The sequence below is a fragment of the Ictidomys tridecemlineatus genome, chromosome 11, assembly GCF_052094955.1.
Source record: "Ictidomys tridecemlineatus isolate mIctTri1 chromosome 11, mIctTri1.hap1, whole genome shotgun sequence".
Lineage (NCBI taxonomy): Eukaryota > Metazoa > Chordata > Mammalia > Rodentia > Sciuridae > Ictidomys > Ictidomys tridecemlineatus.
In genome coordinates this window covers 131,470,718-131,491,614 of record NC_135487.1, presented here as the reverse complement: position 1 = coordinate 131,491,614, position 20,897 = coordinate 131,470,718, and the positions used below count along the sequence as shown (strand labels likewise).

General features: G+C 41.4%; 1 protein-coding gene and 1 long non-coding RNA gene across 5 annotated transcripts; one reads left to right on the top strand and one right to left on the bottom strand.

Moving 5' to 3' along the window:
* Positions 1-3,273: 3,273 nt before the first annotated feature.
* On the top strand, positions 3,274-20,317 carry Mrps21 (mitochondrial ribosomal protein S21). Of its 2 annotated transcripts, none has more exons than XM_005331155.5 (3): positions 3,274-3,418; positions 3,836-3,950; positions 19,486-20,317. In XM_005331155.5, the coding sequence occupies exons 2-3, from the start codon at positions 3,868-3,870 to the stop codon at positions 19,664-19,666; spliced, it is 264 nt and encodes an 87-aa protein (XP_005331212.1). In that variant the 5' UTR covers positions 3,274-3,418; positions 3,836-3,867; the 3' UTR covers positions 19,667-20,317. The 2 variants fall into 2 exon arrangements, with proteins under 2 accessions (XP_005331212.1, XP_005331213.1); XM_005331156.5 differs by lacking the exon at positions 3,274-3,418 and adding an exon at positions 3,425-3,630.
* LOC144368533 (uncharacterized) lies at positions 8,784-12,340 on the bottom strand. 3 transcript variants are annotated; one of them, XR_013428295.1, is made up of 4 exons: positions 11,869-12,340; positions 11,686-11,780; positions 10,447-10,516; positions 8,784-9,125 (listed from the first exon to the last, which is right to left on the bottom strand). It is a non-coding gene; the product is annotated as an uncharacterized LOC144368533 (long non-coding RNA). The 3 variants fall into 3 exon arrangements; XR_013428296.1 differs by lacking the exon at positions 10,447-10,516 and having other exon boundaries at positions 11,869-12,324; XR_013428294.1 differs by lacking the exon at positions 11,686-11,780 and having other exon boundaries at positions 11,869-12,320.
* Positions 20,318-20,897: the final 580 nt, after the last annotated feature.

Here is a 20,897-nt window from a genome sequence, read left to right as displayed (position 1 = left end):
GTCACCAATGATCTCACAGAACCAGTATTATAATGCAGCTTCCACCTAATCAACAGCTTAGTCCAGGGTCCTTTACCAAGGGTATGTACTTCATGTTCTCTGTATCATTTGACACTCGATTCTGCCTACTGAAACTCTCCTCCCTTGGATCCCATGACAGCACACTATCCTAATTCTCCTCTTACCTAACTGGCAGCAAGTTCTGAGTTTCTTAATGGCTCCACTTGCACCTAATACAAAGTGTGTGGTTTCTCCTAGGTTCAGACCATAGCCTTTTTCTCTGACTATATTCTTTCACATAAAAGTTTCATTTTCTTTCATGGGTTTAATTATTGCCTCAATTTTAATGAGTGCTAAATCTCCATTTTCATTCCCAACCTTTCCCATAAGAAGGCATTTGAATATATAAATTTCTGTTGGACAGTTTTATATATTGCTGGCACAAAATTATTGAACACATCAGCATTCTAGATATAAGATGCAATTTTTGTATCTAATTCAACTTAATGCCCTTATTTTATAGATAAGAAAACAGATGTGTCTAAGCCAACAATGTGTGGTACAGAATTCTTAGTTTCCAGTCTCATGCTTTTTCCAGTGATGGCCAATAAAATTACTTCCCATTTTTATAATCTCCTCTCCAGTTAGTGCTATCTAGGGTAGTAACATTTTTCTAGTTAACTAGGCTTAAAACTTGGTACCATTTGGTCACCAGGTCCTTTTTGTTCTTTATTTGAAATATTTCTTCCATTTCTTCCTATCCATTCCATTGCCATCACTCTATTTTCCCTATAGCAAAAGTCTCTCTTACCTCTAATACCTTTTCAGTGATAAACAGATTAATTTTCCTAGAACCATGCTTTGCCTGTCCTTCCTTTATCATCAAGTCCTTCAATTTCTCCCAATGTCATGAGAAGAATGTACAAAATATTTAGTCAAAATCTGTATTTTTTTCCTCTGCTCCCCTGCACAATCCTTCTGCTCCAGAATCTATATTGTACACCCTTCTTGCTTCTAAACGCTTGTTCATGTGGTTCACTTTGCCCACCTTTTCTGTTTCTGTTATCCAAGCCCTACTCTTCATTCAGTGACTAATTCAAGTCCCTCTCCCATTATTTATATTCACTTGCTTGTTTACTTATTTATTTATTTATACTGGGAATTGAACTCAAGGCACTTTGTCATTGAGCCACCCTGAGATGAGGTCTTGCTAAACTGCTGATGCTGGCCTTGAACTTGTAATTCTTTTGCCTTAGGCTCTCTAGTAGCTGGAATTGCAAGTGTGGGCCACAGCCTCCAGCATCATTCTTCCTGTTAAATATGCTATACACAGTAAATACACTGTATCTTTTTACATTTGACCCTTTTGACTCCTATGAGAAATTTTGATAGATTGATAGTGCAGATTCTAATGCTGTTTTATAGATGAGAAAATAGACTGAGTTCACTTTTTTGTGTGTGTGATGGTGAGAATCAAACCCAGGGCCTTGTGCTTGCTAGATAAGTGCACTACCACTTAGCCACATCCTAAGCCCTAGACTGAGTTCAAATCTGGCAGAAGCCAAATAGTAAATATTTTAGGTTTAGGCCATATATACCTGGTTCCCCTACCCAAGTCTGTCATTGTAACCCAAAGTAACTATACTTAATAAATACGCAATGAGCATATACTTCCAATACTTTTATTTACAAAAAGAGACGGGCTGGTTTGGCCTGCAGTAGTTTACAGACTTGATTGATTGGTTGGTTGATTTGTCTTGTGTGTGCTCGCCTGCGCTGAGGACTGAATCCAGGGATGCTTTACAACTGAGCTTCAACCCAGACCATTTTTATTTTTGAGACAGGGTCTTACTAAGTTGCTAAGCTCTTGCTAACTTACCCAGGTTGGTCTCAAACTTTCGACCCTCCTGCGCATGCGTTCTAAATTGCTGGAATTACAGAAGTGTGATACCATACCCAGCCAAACCCCTGATTTAAGTGACTTGTTCAAAGCCTAATGTATGATGAGTATCTTCTTTTTTTTTTTTTTTTAATATTTATTTTTTAGTTCTCGGCAGACATAACATCTTTATTGGTATGTGGTGCTGAGGATCGAACCCTGGCCGCACGCATGCCAGGAGAGCGCACTACCGCTTGAGCCACATCCCCAGCCCTGATGAGTATCTTCTAATCCAGTATCTTTCCATCATATTATGCTGTTGTCTATGTAATTTATTTTGCATATGTTATGTTACCTTGTTTCACTATTTATCTTTTATGTCCACATACTGTCTTTTAGTGATGCAAGAAGCACTGGAATGATACCAACAGTACTGGGAACAGAGTAAGCATTCAATAAAAAGTTTGTGATAATCATAATGATAACCCAGTCTAGCTATATTTTGGTACTTTGGACCTGGATTACTCTGAAGTAGGTTTAAGGGATTTTTTTTTTTTTTTGGTAGTACTGGAGACTTGAGTCCAGAGGTCCTCCACCACTGAGCTACATTCTCAGCCCTTTATTTTGACACAGAGTTTCACAAGTTGCTGAGGCCTTGAACTTGCCATTCTCTTGCCTCAGTCTTGGGACCCACTGGAATTCAGGTGTGTTTCCCCACACCTGAATAGGCTTATGTTTTTGTATGAGTTCCTGTTAGTATAGTTGATGAGGTGTCTCTCTCTATGAATTCTAGATGAGTTATGTTTTCCCTGTAATCTTTAGATCTGAACTTACATGAATAACCATAAACAGATATGTAGAAATAATATACAAATAAATAATTCCACAATGTGGAAGAAAATATTTCTAGCAGGTCTTACTAGGAGTCAAATGGCAAAACCGACATACAACATTTTTTATTCTAAATCCTGCAGGCATTTCCCATGTCTTTATTTAGTGATTTCTCTTAATTTAGTGAAATGGTTAGAAAGATGATGTTATAGTAGATTCAGAGTATGTTCACTTTTTCTCGCCCACTTTCCCTTAGTTTCGAGGCAGACGAAGGGTATGAGGTTGTTTTTCTTCGGGGACGGAGGGCAGATCTATGTTCTTGCCCCCAAAAAAACAAACAAACAAATAAAAAAACCCACAACAACAACCGGGAAGCATGCTCAGGAAGCGTTGCCTATTTCTCATTCTCCATCCAGGAATGTGAATGGCTTGAATATTATGGGTTCAGTAGGATCAAGGGGAACGGACTCGGTAGAGGGCTGGGAACGTGTTCCGGCGAAATCTGAGTCCAGCCTTTCGCTCGGTCAGGTGTGGAGTCCAGGCTCGGGGCAAGGAGAGGACGTCCACCTCAGCCTGAAAGCGCGCTGCCATGGTTTCCGGTGCTCGATTCCTCCCTACGCCCCCGGCTTCGCGCGCGGCGCTGGGGATTCCGTAGTTTCCGCTTCCGGTCGCGAGCGCCGGGGGTCGGGCGCCTTCTGAGGTTGCCGGGTGAGGGACTCCCTCCGCGGTCGGGAAGCCTCCGAGGGCCTGGGGAGGGCCGGGTCTGCACGGCGGCCCCCTCCCCCACGCCCGGCAGACTCCTTGTCCCCTGAGCGGTCGTTGGACCTGCGGCGCGCCCCTGCCCCGGCCGTCCCCCCGCGCCCGGCGACGCGGCCTCGGTGGCGAAGCCTGGCTACCCTTGGTTTTCCCCGTTTTCTCGGGTTTGTACTAGCAAAGAGAACAAGGGAGTCTTCTACCGATTCTCATGCTCTACGATACAGATACCCTCCGCGTGCCCCGTCTCGCGTGACCCTGAGCACGTTTCCTTTTCAGACATTGAATAAAGCGCGCGGTGACGTGCATTTTGTGGTTCTTTCCCTTACTAGGTCTCTGTGCTTTCCTTGCCTTTTCTCCGCCCTCCTGTAGGTCCTGAAGAGTGAAGACCTAAATCCAAAGTCATGGCAAAGCACCTGAAGTTCATTGCCAGGACTGTGATGGTACACGAAGGGAACGTGGAAGGTGCATACAGAACCCTGAACAGGTAACTCCGTAAAGGGATCAGAAACAGGACTGGATGGACTCTCTGGGAAGTGAGGTCGTTACCCACCCATACACACCCATCACGGATTGTTCTCAAACCAGTGCCAACCCAGGTGGGGGTCTAGTCTTTGGAAACTTCTCAGCCCCACAGTTTATTTTCTTAAAAATGAAATTCTTCCTAAAACCTAACTGTGAAGCTTATTCATCAAGCAATACTCATCCCTTTGATAATGAACCTGAGTTTTATCCACGACTTACAAAAGAAACCAAAGGGAAAATCGAGATGTGAAGTTACTAGGAAGCAGTAACATTGGTAAATAGCTAAAGGAGGGTTTGGTGTAGGACAAGGCCAATGGAAGAGATTAATTTAGATTGGGATCTTGGAGAAACAAGCAAGAGATGGGATGTCATTAAAGGTTTACAAGAGGGTTACAGATAAACAAAAATACATAGATGTGAATAAATTAGAAGTGGAGGAGCTGTACCGAAAGGTTTTTGAATGCTAGGCTGTGAGATAAAGGATAACCCTAATAATGCCTTACCACTCAAATTTCTCGGTCAGAAAGTTCCCTTGTCACCACTTGTAAGATTTTTGACTTTCTGGAATTCCTAATTCATTGTTTTCTCTCTTCAGTGAGAACCATGGTTTGGAGAAACAAATATGTGTTGAGTTGAATTACCAAGGAATTGTAGGAGTATTTTTGTTTTGGGGTGTTTTTTTTTTTTTTTTGCACGATACTGGAGATTGAATACAGGGATGTTCTACTACTAAGCTATACCTACAGCCCTTTTTTATTTTTTTATTTTGAGACTATGTCTCACTAAAGTTTCCCAGGCTGCCCTTGAACTTGTATTTCTCCTGCCTCAACCTCCTGAGTAGCTGGGATTATAGGCACCACCATACCTGGCAGGAAGGAGATTTTAAGAGATTACATGAGCTATCCCTCTGTCTTAAGTCCTTTGATATGGTTTCTTTTCACAAGTAAGGAAAGTTCATAAAGATTATATTTCTTGGGTCATGCAATTATTGAATGGTGTAGAGAAGCATAAAGCACACTTTTTTAGTGTTCTTTGTCTATATTAAAAGGTTAGTAGCTTTTCTTGAAATGGAGAGGACTTGTGGTAGTCATTTTCCAGTTAAGAAACCTTATTTGATTAGGTTTAAATATTGGTTGGATTTGGGGGACTGAGAGTGCAAGTAAAAGAGAATCTTAATTTTTAGGAAAGCCAAGTTCTGGGTGAGCAGGGCCACATGGCAGAAGAATGCAATAAGTGGGATGCTGTCAGAAACTAAATGAGCAGTTTCAGAATCAGGATTTTTTTATTCTTTTAAAAGCATCTGGTTTTGGAGGCTGGCAATGTAGCCAGGAGGTTGCCTAGCATGTGTGGGGCCCTGGGTTTAATCCCCAGCACCTGCAAATAAATAAACTCAAGATTTGGTCTTGGGTCAGCCCCATCACCTCATTCTGTGTTTATGCAAACCTCAGGCAGAAGGTATTCCCTGTGCATTGTCATTAAGATCCATTAGCATACCCTATTTCTTTTTTTCCTCTGTTGCCTGCTACTCAGTCCTTCTCTTCCCTCTCTTTCCTCCCTTCCTTCCTCCCCCTCCCTCCCCCCACCTCCCCCTCCCTCCCCCCTCCTCCCCCTCCCTCCCCCCTCCTCCCCCTCCCTCCCCCCTCCTCCCCCTCCCTCCCCCTCCTCTCCCCTCCCTCCCCCCTCCTTTCCCCTCCCTCCCCCCTCCTTTCCCCTCCCTCTCCCCCTCTCCCCCTCTCCCTCTCTCCCTCTCTCCCTCTCCCCCTCTCCCCTTCCCTCCCTTTCCCTCCCCCCTCCCCTCTCTCTTATTTCAGACCATCTGGTGTCATGTCTGAGAGGGATGAAGTGTCTGATGACCTTTCTCTGTCCTTATATTGGAAGCACAAAATGTTTTCACAGGTGACATATAGACTCAATAGTGAATTAACTAGTGAAGTGAAATACTGAATTTGGGCAAAGGAATATCTCACATATAACTACCCCTTTCTTCTCCTGACCTTTTCCTATAAATCTTTTTCTGTGTGTTTTATTTTATTTATGATTTATTTTAGTGGATTTAAATGGGTCAGAGTGGTTGAGAGATGTTTTTGTTTTGTTTTTACATTCTAGGCAAGCACTCTATCACCACTTATATCTCCACCTTGAGGTGTTCATATTATTGAGGGATATTGAAGAGCAGCAATTACTTGATGATAAAACAAATTCCAAAAGGCTCAGTTTTTGGTCCCCTTAACTTAACCCCTGTTTCTAAAGCACAGGTAGCACAAAAGGAAGGATTTTGTGTTTAGATAATTAGCTACTTTAACAAAGAACCAAAAACATGGCAGTATTTTTGTGTGAGTGTGTGGGACTAGGATTAATCCCAGAGCCTGGCACTTGCTAGGGGAACAGTCTATCACTGAGCTACCTCCCCAGCCTTTTTTGAAAATTTTAATTATTTTGAGACAGAATCTAATAAGTTTCCCGGACTGATCTCAAATTTGCTATCCTCTTGCCTCAGCCTCCCAGGTTTCTATGGTTACAGGTGTGCACCACTGTGCCTTACTACCATTTTAATGCTTTTGACCAAGCTACAGCTTGAAAATAGTCTGTTCATGTTAATAAGGCACTATAACTCAGTGATTCAAGGTGCAGAATGCTGGGCATGGTGGTGCATGCCTATAATCCTAGCGAGCCAGGAGGCTGAAGCAGGAGGATCTCGAGTTCAAAGCCAGCCTCAACAAGAGCAAGGCACTATGCAACTCAGTGAGACCCTGTCTCTGAATAAAATAAAAAATAGGGCTGGGGTTGTGGCTCAGTGGTTGAGTGCCCTGAGTGCCCCCCACACACATACAAAATGCAAACTGCCTGGTTCAGATCCAAGCTCTGCCACTTAATAACTTCATGATGTCTGATAAGTTACTTAATGTCTCTGCCTTAGTTTCCTTATATGTCAAGTGGAGCTTATTAATGATATCCGTCTCATAGCGTTGACCTGAGGCTTGTTAGTTGATACGTGTAAAGTGCTCAGAAGAGTGTTAGTCAGCTTTCCTTTGCTGTGGCACAATACTTGAGAAAATCATCCTAAAGGAGGAAAGGGTTATTTTGGTTTTCAATTTCAGAGGTTTTAATCTGTGGTCAACTTGTTTCCTTATGATGGGACTGTGGTGAGGCAGAATATCATGGTGGAGAGGGCATGGTACAGGGAGCCAGGGATACAATCCCCTTCCCTTCCCTACTCTCTTCAACTGTGTCCCACCTCTTATATATCCACCACCTCCCAGAGTCACATCAATGGATTAACCCACTAATGAGGTTAGATCCCTCAAGATGCAGTCATTTCCTGAAAGCCCCACCTCTGAACATAGCTACACTGGGCACTAAGCCTCCAACACATGAGCCTTTGGGGAACATTCCAGATCCAAACTATAATAGTAGGCATTATGTGTTAGGTATTATCCCAATTTGGAACTCATTGTAAGGAAGTTTTGCTTCCTTAATGAAACCTTGCTTCTACAGTGGAACTCATTGTAAGTTGGCTCTGCTCTGTGGGTGATTTGTTTTTTCTTGAGAGACTGAGAATTTACTTTTAGTTGTCTTCTGTCTTCCTTGAATAAGGTTATGCTTAAGGTGGCCCAGAGATGAGAAAAAAGTGAAAATAATTATTTAACTTTATTTTGACATGAGGATTAGTTTATCAGTAGTAAATGAATTTTCTTAAAGACTGTAATGCTTTCCCACCAAGTCCTCTTCTGTTTAGCCTATTGCTAATCTCTATTTAAATAACAGTATTTATTCTGTTTGTATTCATTCTTGTATATATAAAATGTATCCTGCGTTTCCACTTTCAAAAATTTTAAACAAAAAATCTGAGAAATAAAAATATCTTTATGCCAGGCATGGTGGTGCATGCCTGTAATCTCAGTGGCTTGGGAGGTTAAGGCAGGAGGATCACAAGTTGAAAGCCAGTCTTAGCAACTTGGCAAGGCCCTAAGCAATTTAGCAAGATCTGTTTCTAAATAAAATATAAAAAGGGTTGGGAATGTGGCTCAGTGGTTAAGCACTCCTGGGTTCAATCGCAGGTGCCAGGAAAACAACAACAACAAACAAAACATTAAAAGCCAGCCTCAGGGCTGGGATGTAGCTCAGTGGCAAAGCCCTGGGTGCAATCGCAAAGCCCTGGGTTCGACCCCCCAGTTCCAAAAAAGACAAAAAAAATAAATAAGTAAGATTAAAAAAAAAAAGCCAGCCTCAGCAATTTAGCAAGGTCCTAAGCAACTAAGTGAGATCTTAATCTCAAAATAAAAAACAAAGGGATAGGGATATAGCTCAGTAGTAAAGCGCCTCTGGGTTAAATCTCTAAAACCAAAAAAAAAAATTAATTAAAAGGGTTGGGGTTCAGTGGTAAAGTGCCCCTAGGTTCAATCCCCAGTACCCAAAAACAAAAAATTATATATATAATTATAATCTCCTATCTGTGATTGGGTTGATCATCTCTTCTGAGAGGAGCCTCTTGTTCTAGTTAATAACCTACAATCATACTTCTTTGTGTCCTTCTCCAAAATCCTTATTCAGCCAGGATCTTTTTTATTTAATCACTACTGTTTTTGCTTTTACTGTTTTTCATTTTGACCTAAACCCTTCATTCTCCTAGGTATAAGCTGGTGGTAGGTAAGGGGAAAATAAATGAATGGTAGAAAGTAGATGTATGTGTGGATACCTTCTTCCCCCCCGGCCTGGTACTGTTTCACATATTCTAGGGAATTGGTTTTCAACTCTCTCTAAATTTCTATCTTTTTAGAAATAGCAGTCTCATAACTCTGTTAAGATTCCCTTTTTATTAGTGATTGGCAGTTTACACATACATTTTTCCTGAGTGGAAGTGTTAATTTTAATCAGAAGCAATTAGTGTGACATCCTATAGTTTTCAATCCTGGCCACTTTTTTACAACTATCTGGGGAGCCCAGGCTCACCTCTTAACTGCTAGGCTCAAGCAATCCTCCCATCTCAGCGTCCTGAAGGTGCTACCACATCCAGCTTAAACAATCATTTGGGGGCTGGGGATGTGGCTCAAGTGGTAGCGTGCTCGCCTGGCATGCGTGTGGCCCGGGTTCGATCCTTAGCACCACATACCAACAAAGATGTTGTGTCCGCTGAGAACTAAAAAATAAATATTAAAAAAAATTAAAAAAAAAAAAACAACAAACATTTGGGGGCAGAAGTATAGCTCTGGTAGATTGCCTACCTAATGTGTGAGGCCCTGGGTTTGATCCCCAGCACTGAAAAAACTAAACAAAAAACCTCTTAGTGCCAGGGCCCAACCTGAGGCTAAATGAGAATATCTGTGGCATGATGCCTGACGAGCAGCATTTTCAAAATGCCCCATGAGATTTTAATATTTCATAAGAATTGAAAATCATTTTAATAGACTTTAGACTCCTTAAGGCAGAGACTTATGTGTACTTTTTTATTTGTATATGCCTCACATTTACTGAAGGGTCTTGCACATAGGAAGTGCTTGTTAAATGTCTAATGAACATAAATGTTCTTTGTCTTTTGTCAGCCCCTTTAAGTGTTTGTCAAACTTTTCCACTGAAGTATCCTTAACAGCAGAGAAAAGCGAAGGAACTACAGAGGTTCTGTCATTATAAGCAAACACAGAATTTTTCTGAAGTTTCTCTTTTGTTTTTAATTAAAATTTTAGCTAAACTTTGTATTCATTGCCATTGTATCTGTTTTAGGGCCAGCACTCCTGCCCTTACTTGCCCTCACTTCACTTAATTTTTCTTTTTACAGTGTTAGGGATTGAACTCAGAACCTCACACATGCCAAGCAAAAGCTTTGCTACTGAGCCATATCCCCAGCTCACTACAGTTAAAATTGGTGTTCCAGAAATGGGGATATAGCTCAGTGGTAGAGTATTTGCCTAGCATGTACAAGGTCCTGCATTCCTTCCCCAGCATGTTGAGGCCCTGGGTTCGATTCTCAGTACTGTGTATGAATAAATAAAATAAAGGTCCATTGATAACTAAAAAAATATTTAATAAAAAAATCAAGGGCTGGGGTTGTGGCTCAGTGGTAGAGCGCTTGCCTAGCATGTGTGAGGTCTTGGTTTCGAACCTTAGCACCACATAAAAATAAATAAATGATATTAAAACAGATCAAAAGGGAGAGAAAGTAGGTACTCAAGTAAGATATATCAAATTCATCCAAAAACCCTTGTTAAGTACCTTAATTGGAAAACAGTATTTAGCCAGGTCTAGGGGGAGCATGCCTGTAATACCAGCAATTCCGGAGGCCGAGGCATCTCAAAATTTAAAAAATGCTCTCCCAGGGGCTTGGGAGGCTGAGACAGAAGGATTGCAAGTTCAAAGCCAGCCTCAGCAACTAATTTAGCAAGGCCCTAAGCAATTTAACAAGATCCTGTCTAAAAAATAAAAAGGGGGTGCTGGGGATGTGGCTCAAGCAGTAGCGCGCTCACCTGGCATGCAAACGGCCCAGGTTCGATCCTCAGCACCACATACAAACAAAGATGTTGTGTCCGCTGATAACTAAAAAATAAATATTATAATATTAAATAAATAAATAAAAATAAAAAGGGGTGGGGAGGTGCTTCAGTGGTTAAGCACTCTGGGTTCAATCTCTGGCATGAAAAAAAAAAAAGGTTTGAGGGCTATAGGTCCGTGTACTTGTATAGTATGCATGATGCCATGGGTATGATCCCCATTGCCACAGGAGGAAAAAAGAAAAGAAATTTGGGCCCCAAAGACTCAGAATCTAAAGTTTAATCTTTAGGCTTCTTTATGAGTTTGGAAAATTAAAACATTGTGGCTAGGATTGTCTGGAAAGCCAGTACAAGAAGTGCATTGGCACCAATCAAGGTGGCTAACACCTATAATCCCAGTAGTTTGGGAGGCTGAGGCAGGAGGATTGCAAGTTGAAAGCCAGCCTCAACAACTTAATGAGGCCCTGTCTGGGGATGTGGCTCAGTGATTAAGCACTCCTGGGTTCAATCCAAGGGTTGGGGGGCATTGGTTACAAAGAAATAGTTTGGGAAAGTATTATGGAAATGACATATAGGTATAGATATACAGATATATAATTTTTTTTTTCTGATATAGGGGATTGACCCCGGGGGTGCTTTACTTAAGTTATATCCGTAGCCTTTTTTATTTTTTAGTTTGAGACAGGGTTCTAAGCTGCTGAGGGCCTTGCTAAATTGCTGAGACTGACCTTGAACTTTTGATCATCTTGCTTCCAGAATTACTGGGATTACAGGTGTGTACCACAGAGCCCAGCTATGATTTTTATAATCCTTAGGAAGGATACTTGTCATTTTATTTTCTCTCTTTAGAAAGGTGTATTTCTGTTTCTTTTTTATCTTGGATTATTAAAAATGTGTTCCATAAATTATTACTTCAGTTTCAGGGGGAAAAGTGAACAAATATTTTGCTTTTAGAATAATTTTCTAGGCAAGGACTTTTTCAAGCTTGCAAATGTTAAGTGGGTCAATTCTGGAGTGGCCTAGTCTTCTGTCTTCCTGCCTACTAAATACAGTATTTTCTGACTATTGCATTTTACTTCTTTTTCTCTGCTTTTCTCTAATGTCCCCTCTGACCACCTTTTCTGTACACGTTTCTTATTCCAGGTTTCTCATTAACCTCTTTCAGCTTTCTGATAGTTTAAAAATAAGTTGGCTGTCAGGGATGGTGATGCATACCTGTAATCCCAGCAACGCAGGAGGCAGAGGAAAAAGGATCACAAGTTGCAGTGATAAAGTGCTCTTGGGTTCAATCCTTCCCACCCCCCCACCTCCTGCAAAAAAAACAAGATTGCTTGATCTGTTCTCTGATTATTATAGATAGGAGAGCAAATGAGAGGAGAGGAGGTGGTAAAAACTTACCATGTTTGGAGTACAGAGGAAGTCTTGCAAAGGAAACAACCTATGTGTCTGCCCAGTGAGACCGCCACAAAATGCCTGTTACATAAGCAGAGGCCCTCATCCTAGGATGAGGAGATGGAGAGTGGGGGTTGCTAGGAAGCTCTGTGTGATTGGCTGGCCCCCAGACAAGGAGAGGGAAACATACCGGAAGTATGCTCAGTTGACCCCTTTTACTCCTAGTGGGCCAGCTTCTGGGTCCATTGAGTCCTACTGCCTACACGTTGGTCTTGACGTAAGCTAGCTACACTGACATGTGAGTTTGCCACCCCCAGCTCCTCCCTCTAGGCAGCTCTGCTCCTTTTACATAATCAGCTGAATTTCACTAAAACTGGCAGCTGGTTTCTCCTTCATATTAGGTTGCCAGGCACCCAAACTGCAGGCTGATATGTTTACACTAAAGCTCTTGGTCTCCTAGTCCTTGAACTACCTTTGGAAGCAGAAGCATTATTAGTAACACCCTTCCTATTTAGTTCAAAGCTCTTCCTCCCGGGCTGGGGATGTGGCTCAATCGGTAGTGCACTCGCCTGGCATGCGTGCGGCCCGGGTTCGATCCTCAGTACCACGTACAAACAAAGATGTTGTGTCCGCCAAAGACTAAAAAATAAATATTAAAAAAATTCTCTCTCTCTCTCTCACTCTCTCTTTATCTATCTATGAGAGATAGTTAAATAGATGCCTCTGCTGTAGGGACTGGAGCATTTGAAGTTAATCTGCTTTTTCAGGATGACTAGAAGGTACCGGGTAAGAGGGAATCCTCAGCTGGCATCTCATAATTTTTATTTGCTTAGTGTTTTGGAAGTTAATTAGAACTGCCCAGGGAATACCATTTCTCAACCATATGTTCTTTCTATCCTTTCCCCACCTCCACCCTATGGTTTTTTTAAATTATTTTTCTTGTTTTACCTTTTTGTTTCAGGCATTTACTTAGTAAGATGATCATCTCTGTTTCAAAACTCTTTTGAAATACCAAGAGTACCCCAGAATGTGTTTGAATTCTCTCTTCTTGCAGTTCCTTTCACCCTACTTTTAAACTGTCTTTGTTATTCCAATAGAGTCCTCTTCCTAGGTGATGCTATGTTCAGATTCTCTGTCCTTTTTATACTCCCTCAAATCCAGACTTTTTCCTTTTTACATTATATATCCAATCTTTCTTTCAGAAGCTTTTTCTGTATTTCCCCAATATACTAGTCTCTAGTTCAAAAAGAGACCTTGACTAAACAGTAGTAAACACAGGTCTGGACAGAAATCAATACTTAGGTGTTTAGATCATTTCTTTTCTTCAGTGTTGCCATATCTTGGCTCCCATTTTCCTCTTTGCTCTAGTTCTTCCTCTCTCGCCCAGTTCTTCCTCTCTCTCATTGTCTTCTTTGCCTGTAGGCTTCATAATAATTTGTCTTCTGTATTTGAAGAGATTTCCATTTGAGAAATGATATTATTGCAGAGCACTGCACTACAAACCTGGATTCCTATAGCTCCATTTTGTGATCTTTGGCAAGTCGGCCTCTGAATTTTAGTTTCTTAATTTGTAAAAATTTGACATTATCTTCCTAATCAGTTTCATAGGATTGTAATTAGGATCATGGTTTTATTTTTTTATTTTTATTTTTTTAAACAGTGAGAGAGGAGAGGGAGAGAGAGAGAAAGAAATTTTAATATTTATTTTTTAGTTCTCAGCGGACACAACATCTTTGTTGGTATGTGGTTCTGAGGATTGAACCCGGGCCGCACGCATGCCAGGCGAGCGCGCTACCGCTTGAGCCACATCCCCAGCCCCAGGATCATGGTTTTAAAAATTACTATTTAAATGCTAATGTTTTATTTTAGTAAAGGTAATATAGAGGGTTTCTGAGCTAATAACTGCCAGAACTGTACTGTACTGCAAAAAAATGTCCACTGCACAAGGATTAACTGTTCTTAATTCTAGTGCAATAGATGTTTCTCCATCATTGAGAAGGTTCACTTTTACCATACATGTTTTAATCAGCTTTTCATTGCTGTTGCTAAAATACTTAACAAGAATAAGTTAGAGGAGGAAAATTTTTTTTTTTTTTAAAGAGAGAGAGAGAGAGAATTTTTTTTTTTTTAATATTTATTTTTTAGTTCTCGGCAGACACAACATCTTTGTTGGTATGTGGTGCTGAGGATCGAACCTGGGCCGCACGCATGCCAGGCGAGCGCGCTACCGCTTGAGCCACATCCCCAGCCCCCGAGGAGGAAAATTTTTAGTTTTTAGGCTCATGGTTTCAGAGCTTAAGAGCTTTATTCCAGGGTAGGCCAACTCCATAGCTCTGGGCCTAAGGTGAGGCAGAACATTGCAGTGGAAGGGTGTGGCATCAGGAAGCACAAGATATGACAACCAGGAAGTAGAGTTCTGCTTACCAAGGCAAAATATAAACCCCAGAGTCTCACCCTGAGTGGCCTACTTCTCCATCCACACCTTGCCTGCCTATTGTTACTGCCCTGCTAATTCTTATCAATGGATCAATCCACTGATTAGGTTATACCTCATATAACCTAATCATATAGTTAGCCATTCCACCTCTGAAAATTCTTGCATTGTCTCACACATGAGCTTTTGAGGGGCATCTCATATATAAACCATTTGCTGATAATTTTCTCGTTGCCAAGCATTATGACATATGCAAAAATGAATAAAGAATTGGTCTTTGGGGCTGAGGTTGTGGCTCAGTGGTAGAGTGCTTGCCTAGCATGTGGGAGGCACTGAGTTCGATTCTCAGCACCACATGTAAATAAATAAAGGTCCATCAACAACTAATGAAATACTAAAAAAAAAAAAAGAATTGGTCTTTAATCTTAGAAAGAACACAACCAATAAGGGAATTTTTTTTTTTAATATAGTTAAATATAATACTACCTGATCTGTGCTGAAAGAGGCATGGACAGTGTGCCTTGGTTCTTCCTGGACCATGAGCAGCTGCATATCTTAGGAACTTATTAGAAATGCACGTGGGGGTAGGGTGTGGCTGGGTAGTAGCATATTTGATACCCCGGGTTCAATCCCCAGCACTGTGAAAAGAAATGTAAATTCTTGGGCTGGGGTTGTGGCTCAATGGTAGAGTGCTTGCTCAACAAGTGTGAGGCCCTGGGTTCAATTCCCAGCACCACATATAAATAAATAAAATAAAGGTCCATTGACAACTAAAAAATATTAAAAAAAGAAAGAAAGAAATGTAAATTCTTGAGTTTCACTCTAGACTTCCTACAGAAGAAGAGACTGGAGGTGGCACAATAGTCTTGTTTTGTTTAATTTTTTTTTAATATTTATTTTTTAGTTTTTGGTGGACACAACATCTTTGTATGTGGTGCTGAGGATCGAACCTGGGCCGCAAGCATGCCAGGCGAGCTTGTCACCGCTTGAGCCACATCCCCAGCCCAATAGTCATGTTTTAATAGGTTTTTTAGTTGAATACCGCATGCTAAAGTTTGAGAATAGTGTCGGGGCAGGCAATAGCCAAAGGAGGCAGATTTAAAAGGACCGTTGAACAGGCTTTATTGAGGTATCACTCCCGGGCGGAACTCCATCAGACCCAGAGGGGACAGGGGAAGGGTCTGAGGAGAAACCGCATGGAAGCTACACTGGACTGGACTTTTATGGGGCTTACAGCAGGAAGGGAAGGTCTTGGGACAGGAAAAGGTGTTTCTAGGGTCCCTTGCCCCCTTGGAGTTGGTCAGGGGAGTTGGCTGAACTCCAGGATTGGCCAGGGGGTCCTGCTGATTGACATCTGATTGATGTTCTTTTTCGGCTTGGGCTGCTTTGTTGCCACCAAGTCGCCACCACCGACCTAACAAATAGTGCTTTAGGAAGGGAGGGTGCGAGTAATTGGTTTCACCTGGATGAGTTGGGGCACTTTACCACTGAGCTATATTTCTAGCTCCCCCCCCCCCTTTTTGATGGGGGTCTCAAAAAGAATGGAAATAGGGCAACCTACTTATCTCTCAGATGAGGCTGGCCTTGAACTTGAGATCCTCCTGCTTCAGCATCCAGATATAATAATTGATTTGGGCCTTTGAGGAACAAATAGGATATTTTTAAAAATTTATTTATTCTAATCAGTTATATACTTCAGCAGAATGCTCTTCGAGTCATTGTACACAATTAGAGCATGATTTTTCACTTCTTTGGTTGTACACAAAGTAAGGACACACCATTCATGTAGTCTACATGTACCTAGGGTAATGATGTCCATCTCATTCCATCGTCTTTCCTATCCTCATGCCCCCTCTCCCTCCCGCTTTGCCTAATCCAAAGTAGTTCTTCCACTCATTCTCATGCCCCCCCTCCCATTTTAGATTAGCATCCATTTATCAGAGAAAACATTGGGCCTTTGGTTTTAGTGATTGTCTTATTTTGCTTAGCATGATATTCTCCAGCTCCATCTATTTACCTGAAAAATGCCATAATTTTATTCTCTTTTATTGCTGAGTAATATTCCGTTGTGTGTGTATACAAACACACACACACACACCACAGTTACAAATAGGATTTTATTAGGTAGAAAAAGAAAAAGAATGAAGTTGGGTATGGTGGCAACTGCCTGTAATCCCAGCAGCTTGGGAGCCTGAGACAGGAGAATTGTGAGTTCAAAACTAGCCTCAGCAATGGCAAAGCACTAAGCAACTCAATGAGACCCTGTCTCTAAATAAAATACAAAATGGGGCTGGGGATGTGGCTGGGACTAAGTGTAAGTCTGGGACTCACTTTACTAGATGATCTGATTTATGTGTTGAGACAGGGGTTCACTTGATTTAGTTAGGGCCTTCCTAAATTGCTGAGGCTGGTGTTGAACTCTTAATCCTCCTGTTCCAGCCTCCTAGGTCACTGAGATTACAGGTATGTGCCACCTTGCCCAGCTCTAATGTAATTCTTGTGGAATAAATTTGGAAAGGAGACAAATACAGTTTTGTAGGGTTTGAGGCAGTTGGAAATATTCGTCTACCTCTAACATAAGATTTCTCCTAGAGATAAAAATTTAGGAGTCAACAGTGTCTGGGTCATTTTTTTTTTTTTTCTCAATCATAATATGGCATTAGAGTCACCTGGGAAAGATTCCCAGTGCATGGCCTTACTCTAAACCAATTAAGTCAGTCTTAGAAGAGTGAGAGCTAGGCATCAGTACCTCCTAAAAAATTCTTCAGGAAATGAAGAGTGTATCAAGGTTGAGGCCCTCTGGCAAAGGTTAGGAGAATCGTATATAATCAGAATCAAGGAGGTTTATAGTCAGAATTTGAAGGAATAACATTTATGGGTAAATTGAGAAAAAAAGCCTATCCTTTTTGGGCCAGGGTATGGAGTCTTTTGATCTCTAGTACCTCATTTCTCTGTTGTAGGACTTTAGTGTTATATTTGCATGACTTCCAAGCATGACTGTTTCCAACAGAACCTGCCTAGATCATCTCTTTTTGGGAGTGTGCAGCTATTCTCTTGGTTCCCATCTCCTGGCCACTAAAATGTGAACCAGCTGATCCACACAGATAAGACACTCTAGTAGCCTACAAATTATTCTGTACCTGGGGATTAGAATATATGGTCTTCTGTAGAGGGTCAGTGGAGAGGCCTGTCAGGAACCTTTGTATGAGGGACCCAAAAGCCAGCAGGGAAGGGGACCCCCACCATACTGAACACAGGACCTCATACATGCTTGGTAAGTTCTCTACCACTGTACTGCACCCCAGCCCCTCATAAACAGCAGGATCCTGGGAAAAGAGCTTATAGGACAGTGGTTCCCACCTCTGTTCACATTTGTAATTTACCTAAAGCTATTTTCAAGCTGAGCTATTTATCTCAGACTTTGTAGTCCAATGTAGCAACAATAAATGGAGCTTTCCACTGGGCAGAAAACTAGCTAGTAGTTTTCTTGTTTTTATTTTCTTTGTCCCTTCTTCAAATTATAATAGCCATGTGTCAACCTCTAATTTCCAGTTGTTTGTGACTTTTTACATATAATGAAAGGACAAGATAAGCAGGAATAGAGGGCAGCAGTAGGAAGGTGCCACTGACTCTTTCATGACCAATCAATAAGGAGTTGAAAGGGAAAGACAAATTATACATTGGGAGCCTAAGGATTAGGTTGGTTAAATAAATAAAGCCCTAGTGTCTTCTTGGCTTGGAACTAAGAAGTGAATTTGTTCAGGGAGTTATTAGTCCAGTGGGAAAAAATTGCATTGTAAGGAATTGGGCAGGTGACCAAGAAATAAAGTATCAATTTAACTGACATTTATATGAGATTAATATTAATAAAATATGGTTTCTGCCTTCAGGGATTTTCAATTTAATGAGGGAGACTTTTGTATAAATGGCAGAATGAAATAATCACTAAACTGATGTACAATAAAATTTATTTTCTTTAAGAAAATGGAGTGGGATTGAAGTTTCACTGGTGTGGTATGGGCTGCCTATTTCCTGCATTTATGTAGGCCCCAATATTTCTCAGACTTCAGCTGAATCAATTCGCCCTCCTCCATCCCCAATACTAGGCCAATACTAGGGATTGAACCCAGGGCCTTTCACATGCTATGCAAGCACTCTACCACTGAATTATATTCCCAGCTCCTTTTTTTTTTTTTTTTTTAACTTTTGAGACTGGGTCTTGCTAAGTTTCTTAAGGCCTCACTAAGTTGTGCAGGTTCACCTTGAACTTTTTTCAGTCCTCTTGCCTCAATCTCTGGAGTAGCTGGAATTACTGCTGGGCTAACCATCAATTCTTTTTTTTTTTTTTGTCGTTATAGATGGACAGATGCCCTTATTTTATTTGTTTATTTTTATGTGGTGCTTAGGATAAACCCATTGCCTCATGCATGTTAGGCAAGTGCTATACCAATGAGCCTCAACCCAGCCCTAACCATCAATTCTTAATAAAAATGCAACCAAGCCAGGCGCTGTGGCACACAACTGTAATCTCAGTGGTTTGGGAGGCTGAAGCAGGAGAATCCCAAGTTCCAGGCCAGCATCAGCAAAAGTGAGGTGCTAAATAACTCAGTGAGTGAGACCCTGTCTCTAAATAAAATACAAAATAGGGCTGGGGATATGGCTCAGTGGTTGAATGCCCCTGAGTGCAATCCCCAGCACCCCCCAAAAAAACAGAATGGAACTGTATTCTCCACTAAGGACCAAGTAGGAATCACCCCTAGAGATTTATATTTCTGGGCTGGGGGTGTGGCTCAGTGGTAGAGTGCTTGCCTCACACATGTTTTTTTTTTTTTTTTTTAAAGAGAGTGAGAGAGGAGAGAGAGAATTTTTAATGTTTTATTGTTTAGTTCTCGGCGGACACAACATCTTTGTTGGTATGTGGTGCTGAGGATTGAACCCGGGCCGCACGCATGTCAGGCGAGCGCGCTACCGCTTGAGCCACATCCCCAGCCCCTTGCCTCACATATGTGAGGCCCTGGATTCGATCCTCAGAACCTCATAAAAATAAATAAATAAAAATAAAGATTATTGTGTCCATCCACAACTAAAAAAAGATTTATATTTCTTTAAATTACAAGTGATTCCTCCCAATTGGAGTTTGTAAGCAGCAATGAGCCCAAGTTCTAATCTGATTACCTGCCTTCATACAGAATCCTCAGCATGGATGGGCTCATTGAGGACATTAAACGACGAAGATACTATGAGAAACCTTGCCGAAAGCGACAGCGGGAAAGCTATGAAACCTGCAGGCGGATCTACAACATGGAAATGGCTCGAAAGATCAACTTTTTGATGCGAAAGAATCGGGCAGATCCATGGCAGGGCTGCTGAGACGCGGATAGAAGGCCCACATCCAGTTTGTCTCCACCTGTTTCTCTATAATGAACTCAAATCAACTATATGCAAGAAAACTTGCATGTAGAGAAGCAACCCCACTGGTCAGCAGTAGACTGTCTTTCTTATTAAGTGAAAGAGAAACAGTCCAAAAGTAGTCTAGGAGTAGAATGGTGGTGGTTAAAGGATAGGGAAGGGGGCTATCAGCAATTGTTTAATGGGCTTCGAGTGTCAGTTTGCAAATCTGAAAGCATTCTGAAGATAGATGGTGATGATTGCCAAAAAAAATGTGAATGTACTTAATGCCACTGAATTACACACTTTAATAGTTTTAAAATGGTAATTTTTGTAAAAGTATTTACAATATGTTTAATTCTAGGGTATGTAAAGAAAATTTACAAACTCTGGTGGGACATATACCTACCATATTCCACCCCCTTTATGAACCCTAAAGTAAAATCTTATTGGAAAAGCATCAGTTACTTTTTACTGAGCTACTCCCCGCATCCCTGTGCAACCATTGAACAAAGATGAGAGGAATTATTTATGTATTTGGAATAAATCTGCTTCCAAAATACCTTAACAGTAGGCTGGAGTGATGGAATCCTTGCCCAGAGCAATAAAAGACAAGTTTAACATCAGTGTTAATTCCTGTTTTCTGTCTGTCCTTTAGTTTTCCTAAAGGAGGCTAAAGAGGGATGGTAGAAAAGAAAGTAGTAGATGATACGGAAGACAGAATAGGGAACTGTTGAAGGAAGGGCGCAGAGCCAGAAATACTCTATAGCAGTGATTCTCAATGTGTCCTTAGCATCATCAGCATCACCTGGGAGAACTTGTTTGCAGTGCAAATTATGGGACCCTACTTTAGGTCTTAGGTCTTTTGAATTGGAAATTGGGGTTGAAGTCCTGCAATCTGTTTAACAGGGCTGCAGATGATTCTGATACCTGCTATAGTTTGAGAACCACTGTTATACCACTACCACCTCAACCTCTAGGCGCTACTGGGTATGTTTATCAGACCTGGATGAGATCAGCTGCTCCACTTTTCCTCCTGCTGTCAGCTTCCTCTCTTGGTCCCTTGAAAGCTGTGTTGCCAGTATTAAGAGTTAGTGCCAACTCCCTAGAGAGAAGGCAGAGACCAGCCCACCTCTCAGCAGCTGCAGTCATCTCAGCTTGGTGTTAAAAAGGGAAATAAACAAAGCATCTGCCAAATACTTCGTGTTGCTAG

Bases quoted from the DNA above. Each gene is read 5' to 3' on its own strand.
- Mrps21 (XM_005331155.5), top strand. From the start codon at position 3,868: ATGGCAAAGCACCTGAAGTTCATTGCCAGGACTGTGATGGTACACGAA. The intron at 3,951-19,485 runs GTAACTCCGTAA...GCCTTCATACAG, and splicing joins GCATACAGAACCCTGAACAG to AATCCTCAGCATGGATGGGC.